Here is a 15315-nt window from a genome sequence, read left to right on the forward strand (position 1 = left end):
GATTCAAGTGCAAACTACTCATCAAAGGCTCAATCAGATTTTAATTAATCAATGATTAATAGAAGAATTAATCTTTGCAAATCCCATTGTGTGATTTTCAACATGACTAGAAATAGGGTAATGGAAGAAATTCGGTTTGGGATGGAGATCTGGAGATGTTTTCCCAAAGTTTGCTGCAATTCAGAAGCAGCTTTAGCTTGGACAGGATTTGTTTGCTGAGACAGCCAGTGGGAGATGGCAGTCAGAGGAGAGCCCCAGAAATGAAAGATGGCTGGGGCTGAGCCGGAGAGGCTGATGCAGAGGAGGAGGAGGAGAGGCTGATGGAGAAGGTTCATTCTACAGAAAGGACAGCTGCACTGGATCCAGGGACAGCTGCACTGGATCCAGGGACAGCTGCACTGGATCCAGGGACAGCTGCACTGGATCCAGGGACAGCTACACTGCATCCAGGGACAGGTACACGGGATCCAGGGACAGCTACACTGGATCCAGGGACAGCTGCACTGGATCCAGGGACAGGTACACGGGATCCAGGGACAGCTACACTGGATCCAGGGACAGCTACACTGCATCCAGGGACAGGTACACGGGATCCAGGGACAGCTGCACTGGATCCAGGGACAGCTACACTGCATCCAGGGACAGCTGCACTGGATCCAGGGACAGCTGCACCGCATCCAGGGACAGCTGCACTGGATCCAGGGACAGCTGCACTGCATCCAGGGACAGCTGCACCGGATCCAGGGACAGCTACACCGGATCCAGGGACAGCTACATTGGATCCAGGGACAGCTGCACCGGATCCAGGGACAGCTGCACTGCATCCAAGGACAGCTGCACTGGATCCAGGGACAGCTGCACTGCATCCAGGGACAGCTACACGGGATCCAGGGACAGCTACACTGGATCCAGGGACAGCTGCACTGGATCCAGGGACAGCTGCACTGCATCCAGGGACAGCTGCACTGCATCCAAGGACAGCTGCACTGCATCCAGGGACAGCTACACTGCTTCCAGGGACAGCTACACTGCATCCAGGGACAGGTACACGGGATCCAGGGACAGCTGCACTGGATCCAGGGACAGCTGCACTGCATCCAGGGACAGCTACACTGCATCCAGGGACAGCTGCACTGCATCCAGGGACAGCTGCACGGGATCCAGGGACAGCTGCACCGGATCCAGGGACAGCTACATTGGATCCAGGGACAGCTGCACGGGATCCAGGGACAGCTACACGGGATCCAGGGACAGCTACACTGGATCCAGGGACAGCTGCACTGGATCCAGGGACAGCTGCACTGCATCCAGGGGTGCAGGGATGGGCTGACCTCGTGAGGTCACTTCCAACCTTGAGGATTCTAGGCAAGTGCTGACATCAGGAGATGCTTACAAAGGAAGGAAAAAATTAACTTGGCAATTGAGGAACCAGCCTCTCTTAATCTTCTCCCAGACATGAATAGCATTCAAAGGCCCTGGAAAACTTTTTCATGCAAAAATTAGCACACAGCCCAAGATACCAATTTAGTTTAGAGGACAAGTCTCTGCTATTTCTCTTTAGATTTTTTTATTTATTCTCCAAAGACATCTTCGGCTTTAGAGAAAAGATGGGACTTTAATTCTTGTCAAAAGGTAACAACAAAAGGAACCATTTATAGTAGAAAGCTCTGCTTGGCTTTGAAGTATTCAGTTGATACAGGCGCCTGTTCAAAGGATATTTTCTAGCCCAATGTATAGTACAGTCCATTTTAAATCCACAACTTGCTTTAAAAAATTGAATGGGAAGTGTTAAAAGTGTAACATATGTGTTAAAGGCAAAAAACTTTACAAAATCACATTTCTTGGCTCTCAATCAAGCTAGCTCATGCAGGAGATCAAACAAATCATGTCTTGTGTTAGTCAGTCAACCCAATCTGGCCTTGGACATTTCCAGAGATCCAGGGGCAGCCACAGCTTCTCTGAGCTCCCTGCCAGGGCCTCACCACCCCACACGAAGGAATTGCTTCCCAATTTCCAATCTATTCCCAATATCCCATCTATCCCAGCTCTCTGGCAGTGGGAAGCCATTCATGTCACTCCATCCCTTGTCCAACATCCCTCTCCAGCTCTCCTGGAGCTCCTTAAGGCAGTCTGAGCTCTCTCTGGAGCTTCTCTTCTCCACTCTGAACACTCCCAGCTGTCCCAGCCTGGCTCTAGAGCAGAGGGGCTCCAGCCCTTGGAGCAGCTCTGTGGCCTGCTCTGGACTTGCTCCAACAGGTCCACATCTGCTTTGTGCTGAGGACAGGCCACTTTTCACTGACTCTCTTTTTAAGGAATTCAGGTTCTCTGAATCACATTTATGTTAAATATCTGAGTGACTCATGCAGAGTCCCCCAATGACAAAAGAATAGAGAACTGGAAGTAGCTGCTGAGTTTTGTGCTCTTCAGCTACATCCTGGACTGTCCATCTGTCCATTTAAATACAAAAAAGGGTGGGGGGGAAAGGCCTCCTATTTTCAGTCTCAGCAAAACTGCAAATTGTCCATACCTGAGGAGAAAGAGGGAGAAACTCAAGCTCAGACAGTTCCTACAAAATCTGTATCATAGCCCCAAAGCTTTCCAGCCAGCCAGGGTTGTAACAAGCTCCATCACAACAAAGATTTTATAATTTGCCTTCTTTATCTGTTTTCAAATATGAAATCACCTTGTTGGGCAAATACGAGCAAGAACTGTGACTATCTGTAAAATCAGGCTATTACTATTTCCCTCTTCCTTCTGCAGACACTGTGAGTCTTTATGTAACACTACTGAAGTACTTCTGAAATACCACAGCGAAGATGCCAGGCAAGTACGGATTATTTTGGTCACTATAATCTGATTAGAAACACTGCCCACTCCTACATTTGCAGAAACAGAAAAACAACAGAAGCTGTCTCACATGGCTGATCCCTGAACCACAGCCTGCTGTTCTGTAAGGATGAGTCACTGCAGGATGAGGAGATACAACCTTTACCTCAACACCATGATTTCATGCTTAGGAGACACCTGGCTGCCATGGAAGGAGCCAATCCCCCCCCCCAAAACCCCCAGCGCTCCCAGCCCATGTCCTGCCACAGCTGAGGCAGGCAGGGGCCATACCTGGTTCTCGTCCTGCACCTCCATGCTGTACTGCGGCCCTGGCGGCACCTCCGAGACCTTCTCTCCCAGGAGGAAGCCCAGGCGAGTCATGAGTGTGTTCGCTGCCTCATCTACGGACGGAGGGGGTCCCAGCTCCTGCTCAGTATCACCTGAACAGAAGAAAACCACATTCAGACAGGAATTGTTCACTGCTGCTCAGGGGTGTTACCAACACAAAACAACTACCTGCTGTGCACCCTTAATATCTGGGTTTTCAAGTCTGTTTTACCATTCCATGCTGTTCATTAATTTTGGGTCATGTAACACAGATACAAGTCCTCTCCAATGTTAACTGTTGCTTCTCCTCTCACTACTTGTTATTTTCTCAGCACCTCCCATGGAAACACACCCAGGTATCTTGTCCCAGTAGCAGAAGCACCAGAGCTACCAGGGAACAAGATTTTCTGGACCAGCACTGGAGAAAAGAGTGTTTTCTCTCCTCCCTCTGTTTCCTGGAGGCACAGAAATTGCCTCCAAATTACTCACAGGGAAGACAAGGCTACGAGAGCCATTTGGAAGGTGCTCCACGAGCTGCAGAGCAACCAGCCTGTGCTACTGAGCAGTTAACAGGGAAGATCAGAACAGAAAACACATGTGCAACTTCCACTGTTCACCTGCTGTCCCCAACACATTCATGGTCATATGGAAATCAAGTCTCTCCAGATAAAACTCACCTTCTGCACTCAGCCTATTGGCCATGCCACAAAGTAGCCTGCCTGCCAATTCCCCATCAAGTCTACAAAACAGGCCAAAACCAACATTCCTAAAAATTTTTTCTGTTTTTTTTTCCCACCACCTGTATGGAAAACAGCACGGACAAGCTTCCAGCTCGCAATGCACACCAGGAAAAGGCCAGGCATGTATACCAGCATTTCTGTATCCCTTTAATTCTGTATCAAAAGTCTGTGGATGTTTTTCTACTTGTACTATCACACATGTAATTTGGGTTCCAAAAGTCAAGTTCCTTCCTGCTCACACCAGCAGTAGGGTTAAAGCCTGAAGGTCAATTTCTTACCACATTACACTGAAGTAATACTGTGCTTAGTGCAGTTATAGGAGACTGATTAGGATTTTCAATTAGTCTACAGTTAATTATTCATCTGATAATGTACAATCTGGAAAAGAGCCCATCTCCATTTCCCAGCTCTGCCCTGGTTTGGGCTCCTCCAGCACTCAGCCTGCAGCAACAGTAAAGGGATGCAACTTCAAATAAAATACTGCGTTTTGGTAACTGTAACTGAAACCCACAAATCACAGAATTTGGGATATGCACAAAAATCTCAGGAAATTTAAGCCAGTTGCTTCCATAAATTCCCATTTACCCTCACAGAGTATAGCTCACAGAAGTTTACAGCAATTTTTGGATCTGCACTACTGCAAATTAAAAACCCAAGAGCATCTCCCGTGCAACCACAACTGCATTCCTCTACCCCCAGCTCTGGGAGTGGAGCACTCGGAGCTGTCCTTGCACCATGGCTTCACTGCTATGAAAACGGATGATACAGTAGGTCCACGTAAGTTATTGAATCCCCACTGCACTGCTTGAACCAACACCGATGTGAGTCCGAGAGATTGAAGAGAAACAAATTTAGATGGATGGCCCAATTTGTGGAACTGCTGACCACCCACAGCCAATCTGTGGGCACTTACTGGCTCTAGGAGCCCAAGCCAGAACAGAGACATTTCTGTAAAATAAAAACTAGACAGACTTTTATTTCCAAGGTTATTCATTTCTTTAAAAAGGCAGACTACCTTCTTTGGTAAAAGCCATTCCCCGGATATGGCTCCACAGCTTATTGTGCATTTCCCATTCTGTCTTCACAACCACGATATTAAAAATATTCAAATGATGCTGACTTACACATCTGGGCAGAAAGGGACAGCTGGATCTACCTCTGCACTGCCCACCTGAAAGGATTTAGGAGTGCCCAGCTGCAGGGCACAGGGCACAGCCACTTTCCTTTGGCTCAGTGCTGGGAACAACTCGTAACCAAAATTCACTCACTGGAGGTTGAGTTTAACTTTGTTCTTAACCCTCCGCTTCTTTAGCTACCCCTAAAACATCTCCAAGGGACACGAACCTGGCTTTCACCTGTAAAATACAGAAAACTACAAGCTTACCCTAAGTCATTGTGTAGGTACAATGAAGATATAGGGGATAATAATTCTATGCTTTAATAACAGTCCTTATGGCAGCACGCTGGAACCACAACATCTTCGAGGTCCCTTCAACCCAAACCAGTCTGTGATTGTAATTCACACAGTCATGGAAAGGTCTGGCATGGGAGGGAGCTTAAAGTCCATCCACCAAGGAGCTTAAAGTGCCACCCCCTGCCACGGGCAGGGAACCTTCCCCTACCCCAGGCTGCTCCGAGACCCGTCCAGCCCGGCCTGGGTGGGCAGGGAGAGTGCAGGAGATCAGAGCAGGGGCCTGGAGGGGTCAGTGCTCCAGGGAGAGGCACAGCCTGAGGCAGGGCAGGCTGTGTGCAAAGCCTGATGAGGCAGACACGGCAGAGTGCAGAGACCGACGGATCCACAGATCCATGGGCCGGGGCTGCGAGCAGCGAGGCTGGGGGCTCCCAGGATGTGGGAGGACACGGAGCAGCTCCACCACGAGCCTCCCCCCAAGAGCTCCTCTAGCATCAGACGCTGCAAGAGCAAACTTCAAATGTTACTCTCAAGCCATTAGTAACAATAATTCAATTATTTAGACATTTCAGAAAGAGTGGAAATACCTAAGGCTCACACAGATACCTTTTTCTCTTTATTTTAAATAATTTTAGCAGATTCCAGCAGTGAACACCCCCATACTTTCCATCTACTTCTGCCTCTTTTTAAGTTAATGACTTTTTCTTTGACTGAACTGCAAAAATGAAAATTAGGAAGAATACAACCTGAGCTTGTCAAGCAATTTAATACCTCTGATCCCCCCTTCAAAAAATTCAACCCACTTTAAATACGTCAGCAAATCTCTGCAATTCACCTTGGAATTTACCTGATTTAGGCCATTTAGGAGCAATTCCACAGAGCCTGGCAGCTCTCTCAGATGTCATACCTACAAATACCCTTTGGATTTCTGAAAGGGTCAACTCTAACACCTCTGTAGGCATCACATGCAGCAGGATGGAGTTCATAAGTGCTTATAAATGTCCAGATTACTCCTTGAAAACCAAATATATAATTTTATGGCAGAGTTATTAGGTTTGCTCTTTTCAAGAAATCATTCAAAACATACAGTGTTTTTGTACATTGTAATTTTCAATGTGTTTCCGTTACCTCCTTTCAATTCCTATTTGAAAGCTGCCACATATTTCAGCTGCAATTGCTTACAAGCAAATAAAATTTCTTTATGATTTATCTGGTAATTCTGTGACTGGTTTGATAGCCACCATCATCTAATTCTAGATAAATGATGAAGGGTAGTGCCCCTGGGAGACATTAACAATGCATCTATAGTCCACAGAATATTTTTGGTTTAATAGCTGTACTTCTACTTTCAAAACATCTGAAATCTATTTAAGTAAGTGCCTAACAAGAACTGGGTAACAGTCCTATTAGTGGCATCTGTTCCTGAATTTGCCTGAGTATGAGACTGATTTACCTTTAGGAAATCAAAAATTCTTGAATTGGCAATGAAAAAGAGAATAGTTATGTCCAAAGAGCGAGCACCTATGGAAGGCCAGAAATAAATGATACCATTTAGGCCCCTGCTCTTCAATTACATAACTGCAGAGTTTTATCTAACAACTTCCCTCCCTCCATGTGACCTGAATCTGTCCCATTATTATGTACATCTGCTTTAAATTATTCTAGATACACTTGAGCTGTATTTGGAAAATGTCCTTGACCATTTCTGCATATCCCCCTAATCCCAGAATTAATGGAAGATTTTTTCATTAGTCTTGTTTACATCAAGAAGAGATTTAAAAAAATTTAACCACTAAGGATGAAGGCTGCCCAATACGCATCTCTGTAAATGTCAATTTTTGAACTGCTGCACACCTCCAATCCTCGAGTCAGTTTTGAGAAAGGCACTGAAGGGCTGGAGAGTGTCCAGAGAATGGAACGGAGCTGGGAAAGGGCTGGAGCCCCAGGAGGGCTGAGGGAGCTGGGAAGGGGCTCAGCCTGGAGAAAAGGAGGCTCAGGGAGAATTTCTGTCTCTGCACAACTCCCTGCCAGGAGGGGACAGGCAGGGGGGGTCAGGCTCTGCTCCAGGGAACAGGGACAGGAGGAGAGGGAACGGCCTCAGGGTTGGCAGGGGAGGTTTAGATTGGATTAGAATTAGAAATATTTAGATTTAGATTTGGGAGAATTTCTCTATGGAAAGGGTTGTCCAGCAACTGCCCAGGGTGGTGGTGCAGTCGCCATCCCCATGTGGATGTGGCACCTGGGGGACAGGGTTAGTGGTGAACATGGTGGTGGTGCTGGGGGAACAGTCGGACAGGAAAAATTCATTAAAAGCAAATCTGACTAAATTATGGTCTTTGCATTTACAACACTGACAACAATCTTGAAAATCTACTACCATCACATACCTGAATAATATTTCAAAGTTCTGCTTAGATGTAATAACTGCTTCAGAGATAGAATAATTTACTGCTGCCAGCTTTTAGAATAACAAGTCAGGCTGGACGGGGCTTAGAGCAACCTGGTCTAGTGGAAGGTTCCCTGCCCTTGGCTGCGGGTCCCTTCCAGCCCAACCCAGTCTGTTCTTCTCTCACTCTTCTTGGGCTATTTTCTAACAGAACCGATGTCTAGGGCTGTTGCTAATTGTGTATCTTCAGTGATTGGAGAGGGAAGATTCTACTGTCCATGTGGATGAGATCCATTTAAAATTTGTTATTTCTTTAAATGATAAATTATTCCACTCAAAATCACCCACACTGTCCTCACAGTGCCCTGAAGTTACACACAGTAGGAGCTGTAAGTTCATCCATAAAATGTAGGTAGAGAAACACGACTGAAGTTACTGCAGGGGGCAGATACAGGCGGCAGAGGCACAGGTAACTGCACACAACACCAGAGATCCTCCTGCCAGGCAAGACGGATGCCAAGAATAGATGGGAGCAGAGCAGGGAGCCCAGGAACGGACCCCAGGCAGACTCTGCCTGCAGCCAGGAGTGGAGAGCAGCAGCAGGGACCTGCTCCAAGTGCTGACCAGTGTGATGGGACCAGCCTTCCCCACAGCAGTAGGGCTCCTCATGGGAACATCCGCACGAGCCAGTGCGGACTTGACTCAGAAAACAAAACCAGCAAGCACAGGCGTCAGGGAGGAAGGCTGCAACAGTCTCAGTCCAAACACAAGGATTTTGGAGCCTGGAGGAATTTGAAGCCAGGCTGGTACAACCAGTGCTTCCAAGCAAGGCTGCACTTTCAAACTGGCAGCTGGCCAAAATGGTCATGTTTGGACTCAAGGTAATTATTCTCAAGCAATTTGGAGTCAAATAATTAGTGACATAAAATTGTCAAAAATTCTGCTTAATGAAGCGGAAAATCTACTCTGGTACAGGAGGTTATGCACAAATTGATCTCCTTCTTTCAGGGTCCAAGGACAGCTGTGCTGCCCTGGAGAGCAGAGCAGATGGGACAGAGGGAATGCTGATGAGTGAAGCCAATTTCACCAGGGGAACAACAGTCACACTGGAGAATAATAAAGAGTTCTTGTTCTGCAGTCCTGGAGAGAGTGAGGAAGTCACAGCAACTGGCAAAAGAGCACAAGTCTTGGTGTGGCTTTCAGAGCACTGCATATTTTCATTTATGGGCAGCTCTCCACAGCATCACTGAAATTCAAGGACTTTCATCCGTAGGCACTGGGACATGGGAACCAGGCTTATAAAAGAATGGAGCAGTTTCCTACAAATACAACCACCCCTTCTTCTACTGTTACAGTTAACAATAATGGTAAAATGAATACAGAGGGGGTTGCCTCCATAAAGAGGTGAAACAAAATAACAGCATCCCAAAACACCATAGGAAAAAAAGTAGAATTACTGTCCACTTCCTCTAGACTCTAAAGTATTTGGAAATAAATATCTGAAGTAGAAGGAAAAAGGGAGGACTGATTAACCACTCTAGTCACTAATTAGCACAACCATGACCAAGACCTCCAGCAACCATCATCTCCTCCCTTTCTGCCTCGTCTAGCAGCCCTGTATTTCCACTTAGGGCAGACATAAAGACAAGGTGAAGACTAACTTCAAATTAAATGCCACTTAAAGAACTCAACAGGAAACTAAGACAGAAAATGAAGTTTGTGTAAAGACATCAAGGGCATTACAAGCAGGAGCCCAAACCCAGCTGGGATGGTGCTATCACCGAGTGCCAGCACACAGCTAAGCCACTCTGAGAGACGCTGAGTGGGAACACAATTATCACAAGGTGAACAATTATGGATTTGTTTGGTTCACTGAGGGAGGTGCAACATGGATCCAGGGAAGCATCACCCATTGGTTGCACTGCTAAAATGCCTCAGCACTTTGAAAAATTGCCATTCTTTCTTTCCCCCTCCTCCAGGTACATTTTTATGACAAAAACTTCCACTTCTCTAGAGCAGAGCATGGACACTTGCTGGGACTGTGCCTGACAGCACACACACTCCCTAACAGGTCGCCCAGAGAAGCTGCGGCTGCTCCATCCCTGCAGGTGTTCAAGGTGAACCTGAACGAAGCTTGAACAACCTGTCCTAGAAGGTGTCCCTACCCATGTCAGGGGGTGGGACTGGATGATCTTTAAGGTGCCTTTCAACCAAACCCTGCTGGGATTCAAGAGCATTAGTGTGGGCTGTCATTGTTGTCAAAAAACAATGTGCTAGAAGTGGAAACTCCTCTGGGAGAGTCACTCAATCAACAAAAACTCTGCCCCACACGCTCAGATATGGAAGAAGAGGTTTTACGTTGATCCTTGAAGACTCATCACTGACAAGTTTCAAAACCACCAGAGCTGGTTTGCATACGTACATATTTATTTGCTGGCAGAAAGCTATGAATATTCAAAAAGCTGAAGTATTAGCACAAAAATGTTACTGTTTCTCAACAGGCCAGCTGAAAGCAAACTCTGCTGCTTGCTGAGGCAGAACAACTCCTTAGATTCCCTGGGATCCATCCTGACGGGCAGCCAGAGGTGCTGGGCTGCTGCTGCTGCTGAAGTATCTGAAGTGAAAGACACCTCAGGACCCATCTAGGTTACATTTCTGAAAGCAGCCACAACACTTAAAAGTCGGGTAGTTCATCACAAAAACACAATTTAGATAATTTACAGCCTTTTCTCCTCTTTTTTCCCCCTTTTTTTCTCTTCCAGGCAAATGAACCCAAACCCTAGGTTGCAAGGGTTGGGTATTAAGAGATTGCACTAGGAAGCTTCAAGAAAACCATGTTGTCTCCAATTGTTTTACAGTTAAAACATATGAGAATAATCTATGGGATTTGAATTATTTTTACTTCTTACCTTGAACAACTCTGCTTTGGTAAGAAGATTCAATAAACCCAAACTCCAGACCCAGCCACTATTCTCCAAGTTGCAATTTCAGTTCAAGCAAACTCAATGACACCCAATGGCAACTGGTCTGTGGCCAATCCCAAACGGATTCACACCTGGAACTCCAGCAATGCCTTCAACATTCCTCCCTCCAATCCAGACCAGACTGGGGCTTGTTCTGTAACACAGGAGTTTATTCTGAAACTGCTTCCATCTCTTGATGTGGCAGAAGGAACCAACAGCATCCTCCCAGTAACAGCATGAGAAAAGTCAACTGCTTCCATGGCAACCAATGTGCCAAATTATGACTCTTCTGCAATCAGGGCTGATCACAATGATTTCCCATTCCCTTCAGGTCAGTGGACTTGACAGTGCTGGGACATCCACAAGATTCAACAGTAAAACCATTTGTCAGATCATGGTTAGTTTGATTATCCCCTCTCCTTCCCCCCGTTCATCACTATTCAATATGACAGAGGTTGGACCGGAATCCTGCTGGCAAAATTTGTTTGGGGTTTTGTAGGATTTTTTGGCTCAGTGCCTGTATTTGCACAACGAAAAATCAGAGAGCAGTGCTGGTTCCTACATTACCTCTTAAAGTGCTTTTTCTAAGACCGGAGAAGCATTTTGTTGTGTTTAGGAGAAACACGTGGATAGCATAAAATAAAAAATACACGTTTTACATGATAAAAAGAGAGAAGCAGCAGCAAGCAGATGTCAAGCTCAACGACTCTTTAACCAAAGGAAGAGAGAAAAAGGAGCAATGAGATGAACACAAGTGCCGCTGCCATGGTAAATCACTCCCTTCCCTGTCTGCAGCAGGAGCACCGCAGTGATTCCTAACTCAATCAGCAATGAAAACAGACACCTGCCAGCCTAATGTGCAACAAACAAACCAGACACTCAAGATTTGTGTCCCAAAATTTCTGAAGAAGGAGTTAATCAAATTAAAAGCTAATGTCATAACAGACACAGCCTTTGGAACACAACGACAATGTAATAAATGACATAAAATGCAACTGCAAACACTAATCTGAGGCAAGAGGCCATTACCTGAAAGCACCATCCATCTCTGATAGTTTCCAATAGGTTTTCTGAGCACTCAGAAGTCAAAACATGTTTTAACTACCATGAAGAAGCAGGTCAAAGAAAGATGCCCTCGTGACCACAATTAAGAACCAAAAAGCCAGAACAGTATTCAGCTCACAAGCAATGCCTCTTGACAGGAGTGAGGTGTGATAAAGCGGGGGAAACCCCTACACATTAAACTGAGCCACCAGAATCACTGCAGAGAAGGTCTGACAGTTAAACAAGAAAGGTTTGAAGGTCAATTCCTGCTATTCTGCATTATCCTCCTCGAAGAGCAGTGATGGATGTGAGGGCGTCACCCCTAACCTCCCTGCCTCTAGGAGGCTGACAAGAGGGAAAACATAAATGCCCTGCTGAACAGTGTCTGCAAGACTGGAGCAGAGACAAGGGAGGAAGATGGAGCAGAAACCTTCCAAAACTCTCCTTGTAAAGTCTCTGCCAAGTCACAGAGTCACAAAATGGTCTGGGTTGGAGGACACCTTACAGCCCATCCAGTTCCACCAGCCACTACCCCAGGCTGCTCCAAGTCCCATCCAAGCTGGCCTTGAACATTCCCAGGGATGGAAAACCTGCGCCAGGGCCTCGCTGAGCACACAGGGGAGAGACAAGGAGAACTCCTGTTCCACCAGGGACACTGCAAGTGCTGGACTGAAATCTGAACAACCTCTGCAACTACAAAAATATCTACAGAAATATAATTTGAGACTTGATGACCCTTGTCGTTCCCTTTCAACTCATGTTACTCTGTGATTCTGTGATAATTCTGGTAGAAAGGGGTTTTTCAAAGTCATGGAACAGCTTTTTTTTGCCATCATGGCAGCTGCAACAATGATAAAAAATATGGGCCAATTTCCAAATTCGTGTAAGAAGACTGAATTAATTTTTAAGTATCCACTCTATTTTCTCTATAAAATGAATGTAATAAAGAAAAAAGAAATTATGCCCAGCTTAAAACTTTACCATTTGTGATCGGTATTAGAACTTCCCTCAAAAGACACTCAGTATTGTGATCTTCTTTCTCCTTGCTCAGAGCTGGAACGTGGGGAGCACGTCACTCCCCCACACTGACTCACTGAAGATGTCACAAGCAAATCTTCCCCCCAGCAGCATGAGGGGCCGAGCGGTGGCACTGCGGTTGCTCAGGAAACCACCTCCCTGAATGTGCTGAAATTTGCCTGAAGCCTTAAAATAAACACTTTGATACCCAGCAAAATTTCACCTCTTGGCATCTCAAATTGAAATCATTATTCCTATATATGCAGAGTGGCTGATGTTCTCTTTTCTTTGCTATTTAGTGTTTTAAACTGCTTTCAAGTGTATAATTAATTACATTTTTTGTCAGGGATCACATTATAAACCACTCCACCTCCCGTCCACTGCCAGGCAGATCATCAGCCTAATTTTTTTCCTTCTTTCAACTCACACCATTATTACTGGAAATGCTCGGGATATATCCTTCAGAGGACGCACATGTTTTAGAGCAGGGCTAATGTAAGCCTAGCACAGAAGAAAGGAGTTGCATTTCCTCAGAAAACTTATTCCAAGCAGTGCCTGAAGCTTTTCTGTTATCCAGAGTACGACTCTTCCTCCACCTTCCCATCAGGAGCTGGATGCTATGTCCCCTTTAGTCCCTGTGAGTTGACCACAATTTTGTTCTTCCTCTTTACAGAAGGATCTTCCTCTTCACCAATGACCTCCTTCTTTCCAAGGTGTCGTATCTTGAGCTCCTTCAATGCAGCCTTCCAGACCAGGAAAGCCTCCAGCCACCACACCGCTGCCACTTCCACAGAATGGGCAGTTTCTCCCATAAGCACCTTCAGAAACCCTTCCTCAATGTGTTCTATCCTTCCCTCTTTCCCTGCCTGTCCCAACTGCCAGCACAAACCTGGCCACAGTCCCTGGACCTGGGCACACACAAAGAGCAGCTCTCCAACAGCTCCCTGAGATCACATTGAAGGAAACTGAACCAACACGAACCCCCAACCTGCAGTTTCTACCTTGACTCCAAATCTGCTGTTCCCTGGCATGCACTGTTCTGTTCTCATCCCATTTCCCTATTCCAAGATGGCACTTGGGGACATCCTGGGAACATCTATGGGGACACAGTTTCACAGTGGCCTTGGAAGAGCTGTGTTTGCAGTTGGACTCAATAGCTTTAAAGGGCTTTTCCAACCTTATTGGTTCTATGATTCCTCTGTCACAACTCTGCCATTGTCACTTTTTTCCTTCCCTTAATGATGCTTCATGTTCCTTTAATGACACTTCAAGGCAGTACAAAACTCCCCTTTTCCTTTCATATGACTAAACTATCAGCAAGAGAAGGAGATCAAATAGCAGAAAAAGAAATTAAAGAAATTGCAGAGCCCATCCCAGGGCTTGGCAGAAGTCCTGCCCTCCAAAGCTCTGGCAGAGGGGAGGCACGTGTCTGGGTGTGGGAATGTGCAAGTTATGTTTTTTTAATCTTACAATGCAATGATAATTCTCTGTGGACACAATCATAATAAGTTTATAATTATTAACAATTATAAACATGACAGTTGAAGATGTTCAGTTAGAAAAAAGGGCTGCAGCAGCACAATTTTAATTGTAATTCATGATGACTGAAAAAGGAGCAGCACTTTCCAAGGCAACTGTGGTCTCAAATTAGGCATTGCCAAGCACAGGAACTGTCTTTTAATTTTCTGCGACAACTTCTCTTTCAGACACAATACATTCAAGAAAGCCCACATTCAAAATGTGGACAACATTCAATTAATTCCTCCAATTTTGAGTATTCTACTAGTTCTTCAAGTTCCTCAGCCACAGAAATAAACAACACCCTGATTTCAGAGTCATTTATTAACATGACCTTAGTTACTGTAGCTACAGATTTCAGAGGCAGATGTCACACATTTGCACACCATTTCAACATATTAGATACTCTTTTTTCCATCCAAAGCCTATATTAAGTATGAATTCCTTTGGTTCATAATCAAGGAAAGCCAGGAGAAGAAACTGCAGAATTCAGCACAAAATCCAGCAAAACACTTGCTGTTTTCAGCCTTCTCCCAGCAGCTCCACAGGCTCTAACCATCTCCAGGTCACCACTTCCAAGAGTGGAAGAATCTGGGAAGTGATGCTGAGCTGCATTCTAGGCACTCACACGTGTCGCATTTGTCGAGGCTTGGGGGATTTAGGTAACGCCTGCCCAAAGTGACAGACATGAACAGGGCTGAGCTAGGAAGGGACATGACCCACTTCTATTTATTTTTCAACCAGAGGCCTCAAGCAACATGTATACGTTTCAGAGCAATGCTACATGATACATGAATTAGAAGGTATTTCTTTAAAAACGAAATAAAAGTAAACACCCCAACATTCTTGCATGCATGTAACAAGGTCCACAGTTTTGCTTTAGCTGTTTTAATGATCTTTCTGAGACATGGTTTTATTCAAGCCTCTCTGCAGACCAGCATTAAAAATTAAATTTAAAGCAGTGTGTTTACTGGCTCATTTTTATCTTTTCAAAAGCAACTCTCTAGACCTTCTAAATTATTCTGAGGGGAAAGCAGACACATGCAAAATTGCAAGAAACAAATGTAAATGGGCACTTAGCAG

The 15315-nt window shown here is 45.5% G+C and overlaps 1 protein-coding gene across 7 annotated transcripts in view; it reads right to left on the reverse strand.

Moving 5' to 3' along the window:
• Positions 1–15315, reverse strand: part of TANC2 (tetratricopeptide repeat, ankyrin repeat and coiled-coil containing 2) — a 160174-nt gene that overhangs the window by 77066 nt on the left and 67793 nt on the right. For all 7 annotated transcript variants that reach the window (XM_056512115.1, XM_056512113.1, XM_056512112.1 and 4 more), the window contains one exon: positions 3118–3266. In XM_056512115.1, coding sequence (XP_056368090.1) covers positions 3118–3207 — 90 coding nt within the window. In that variant the 5' untranslated portion in view covers positions 3208–3266. The remainder of the gene's footprint in view (positions 1–3117; positions 3267–15315) is intronic.

Source organism: Oenanthe melanoleuca, chromosome 27 (genome assembly GCF_029582105.1).
Source record: "Oenanthe melanoleuca isolate GR-GAL-2019-014 chromosome 27, OMel1.0, whole genome shotgun sequence".
In the NCBI taxonomy this organism is placed as follows: Eukaryota; Metazoa; Chordata; class Aves; order Passeriformes; family Muscicapidae; genus Oenanthe; species Oenanthe melanoleuca.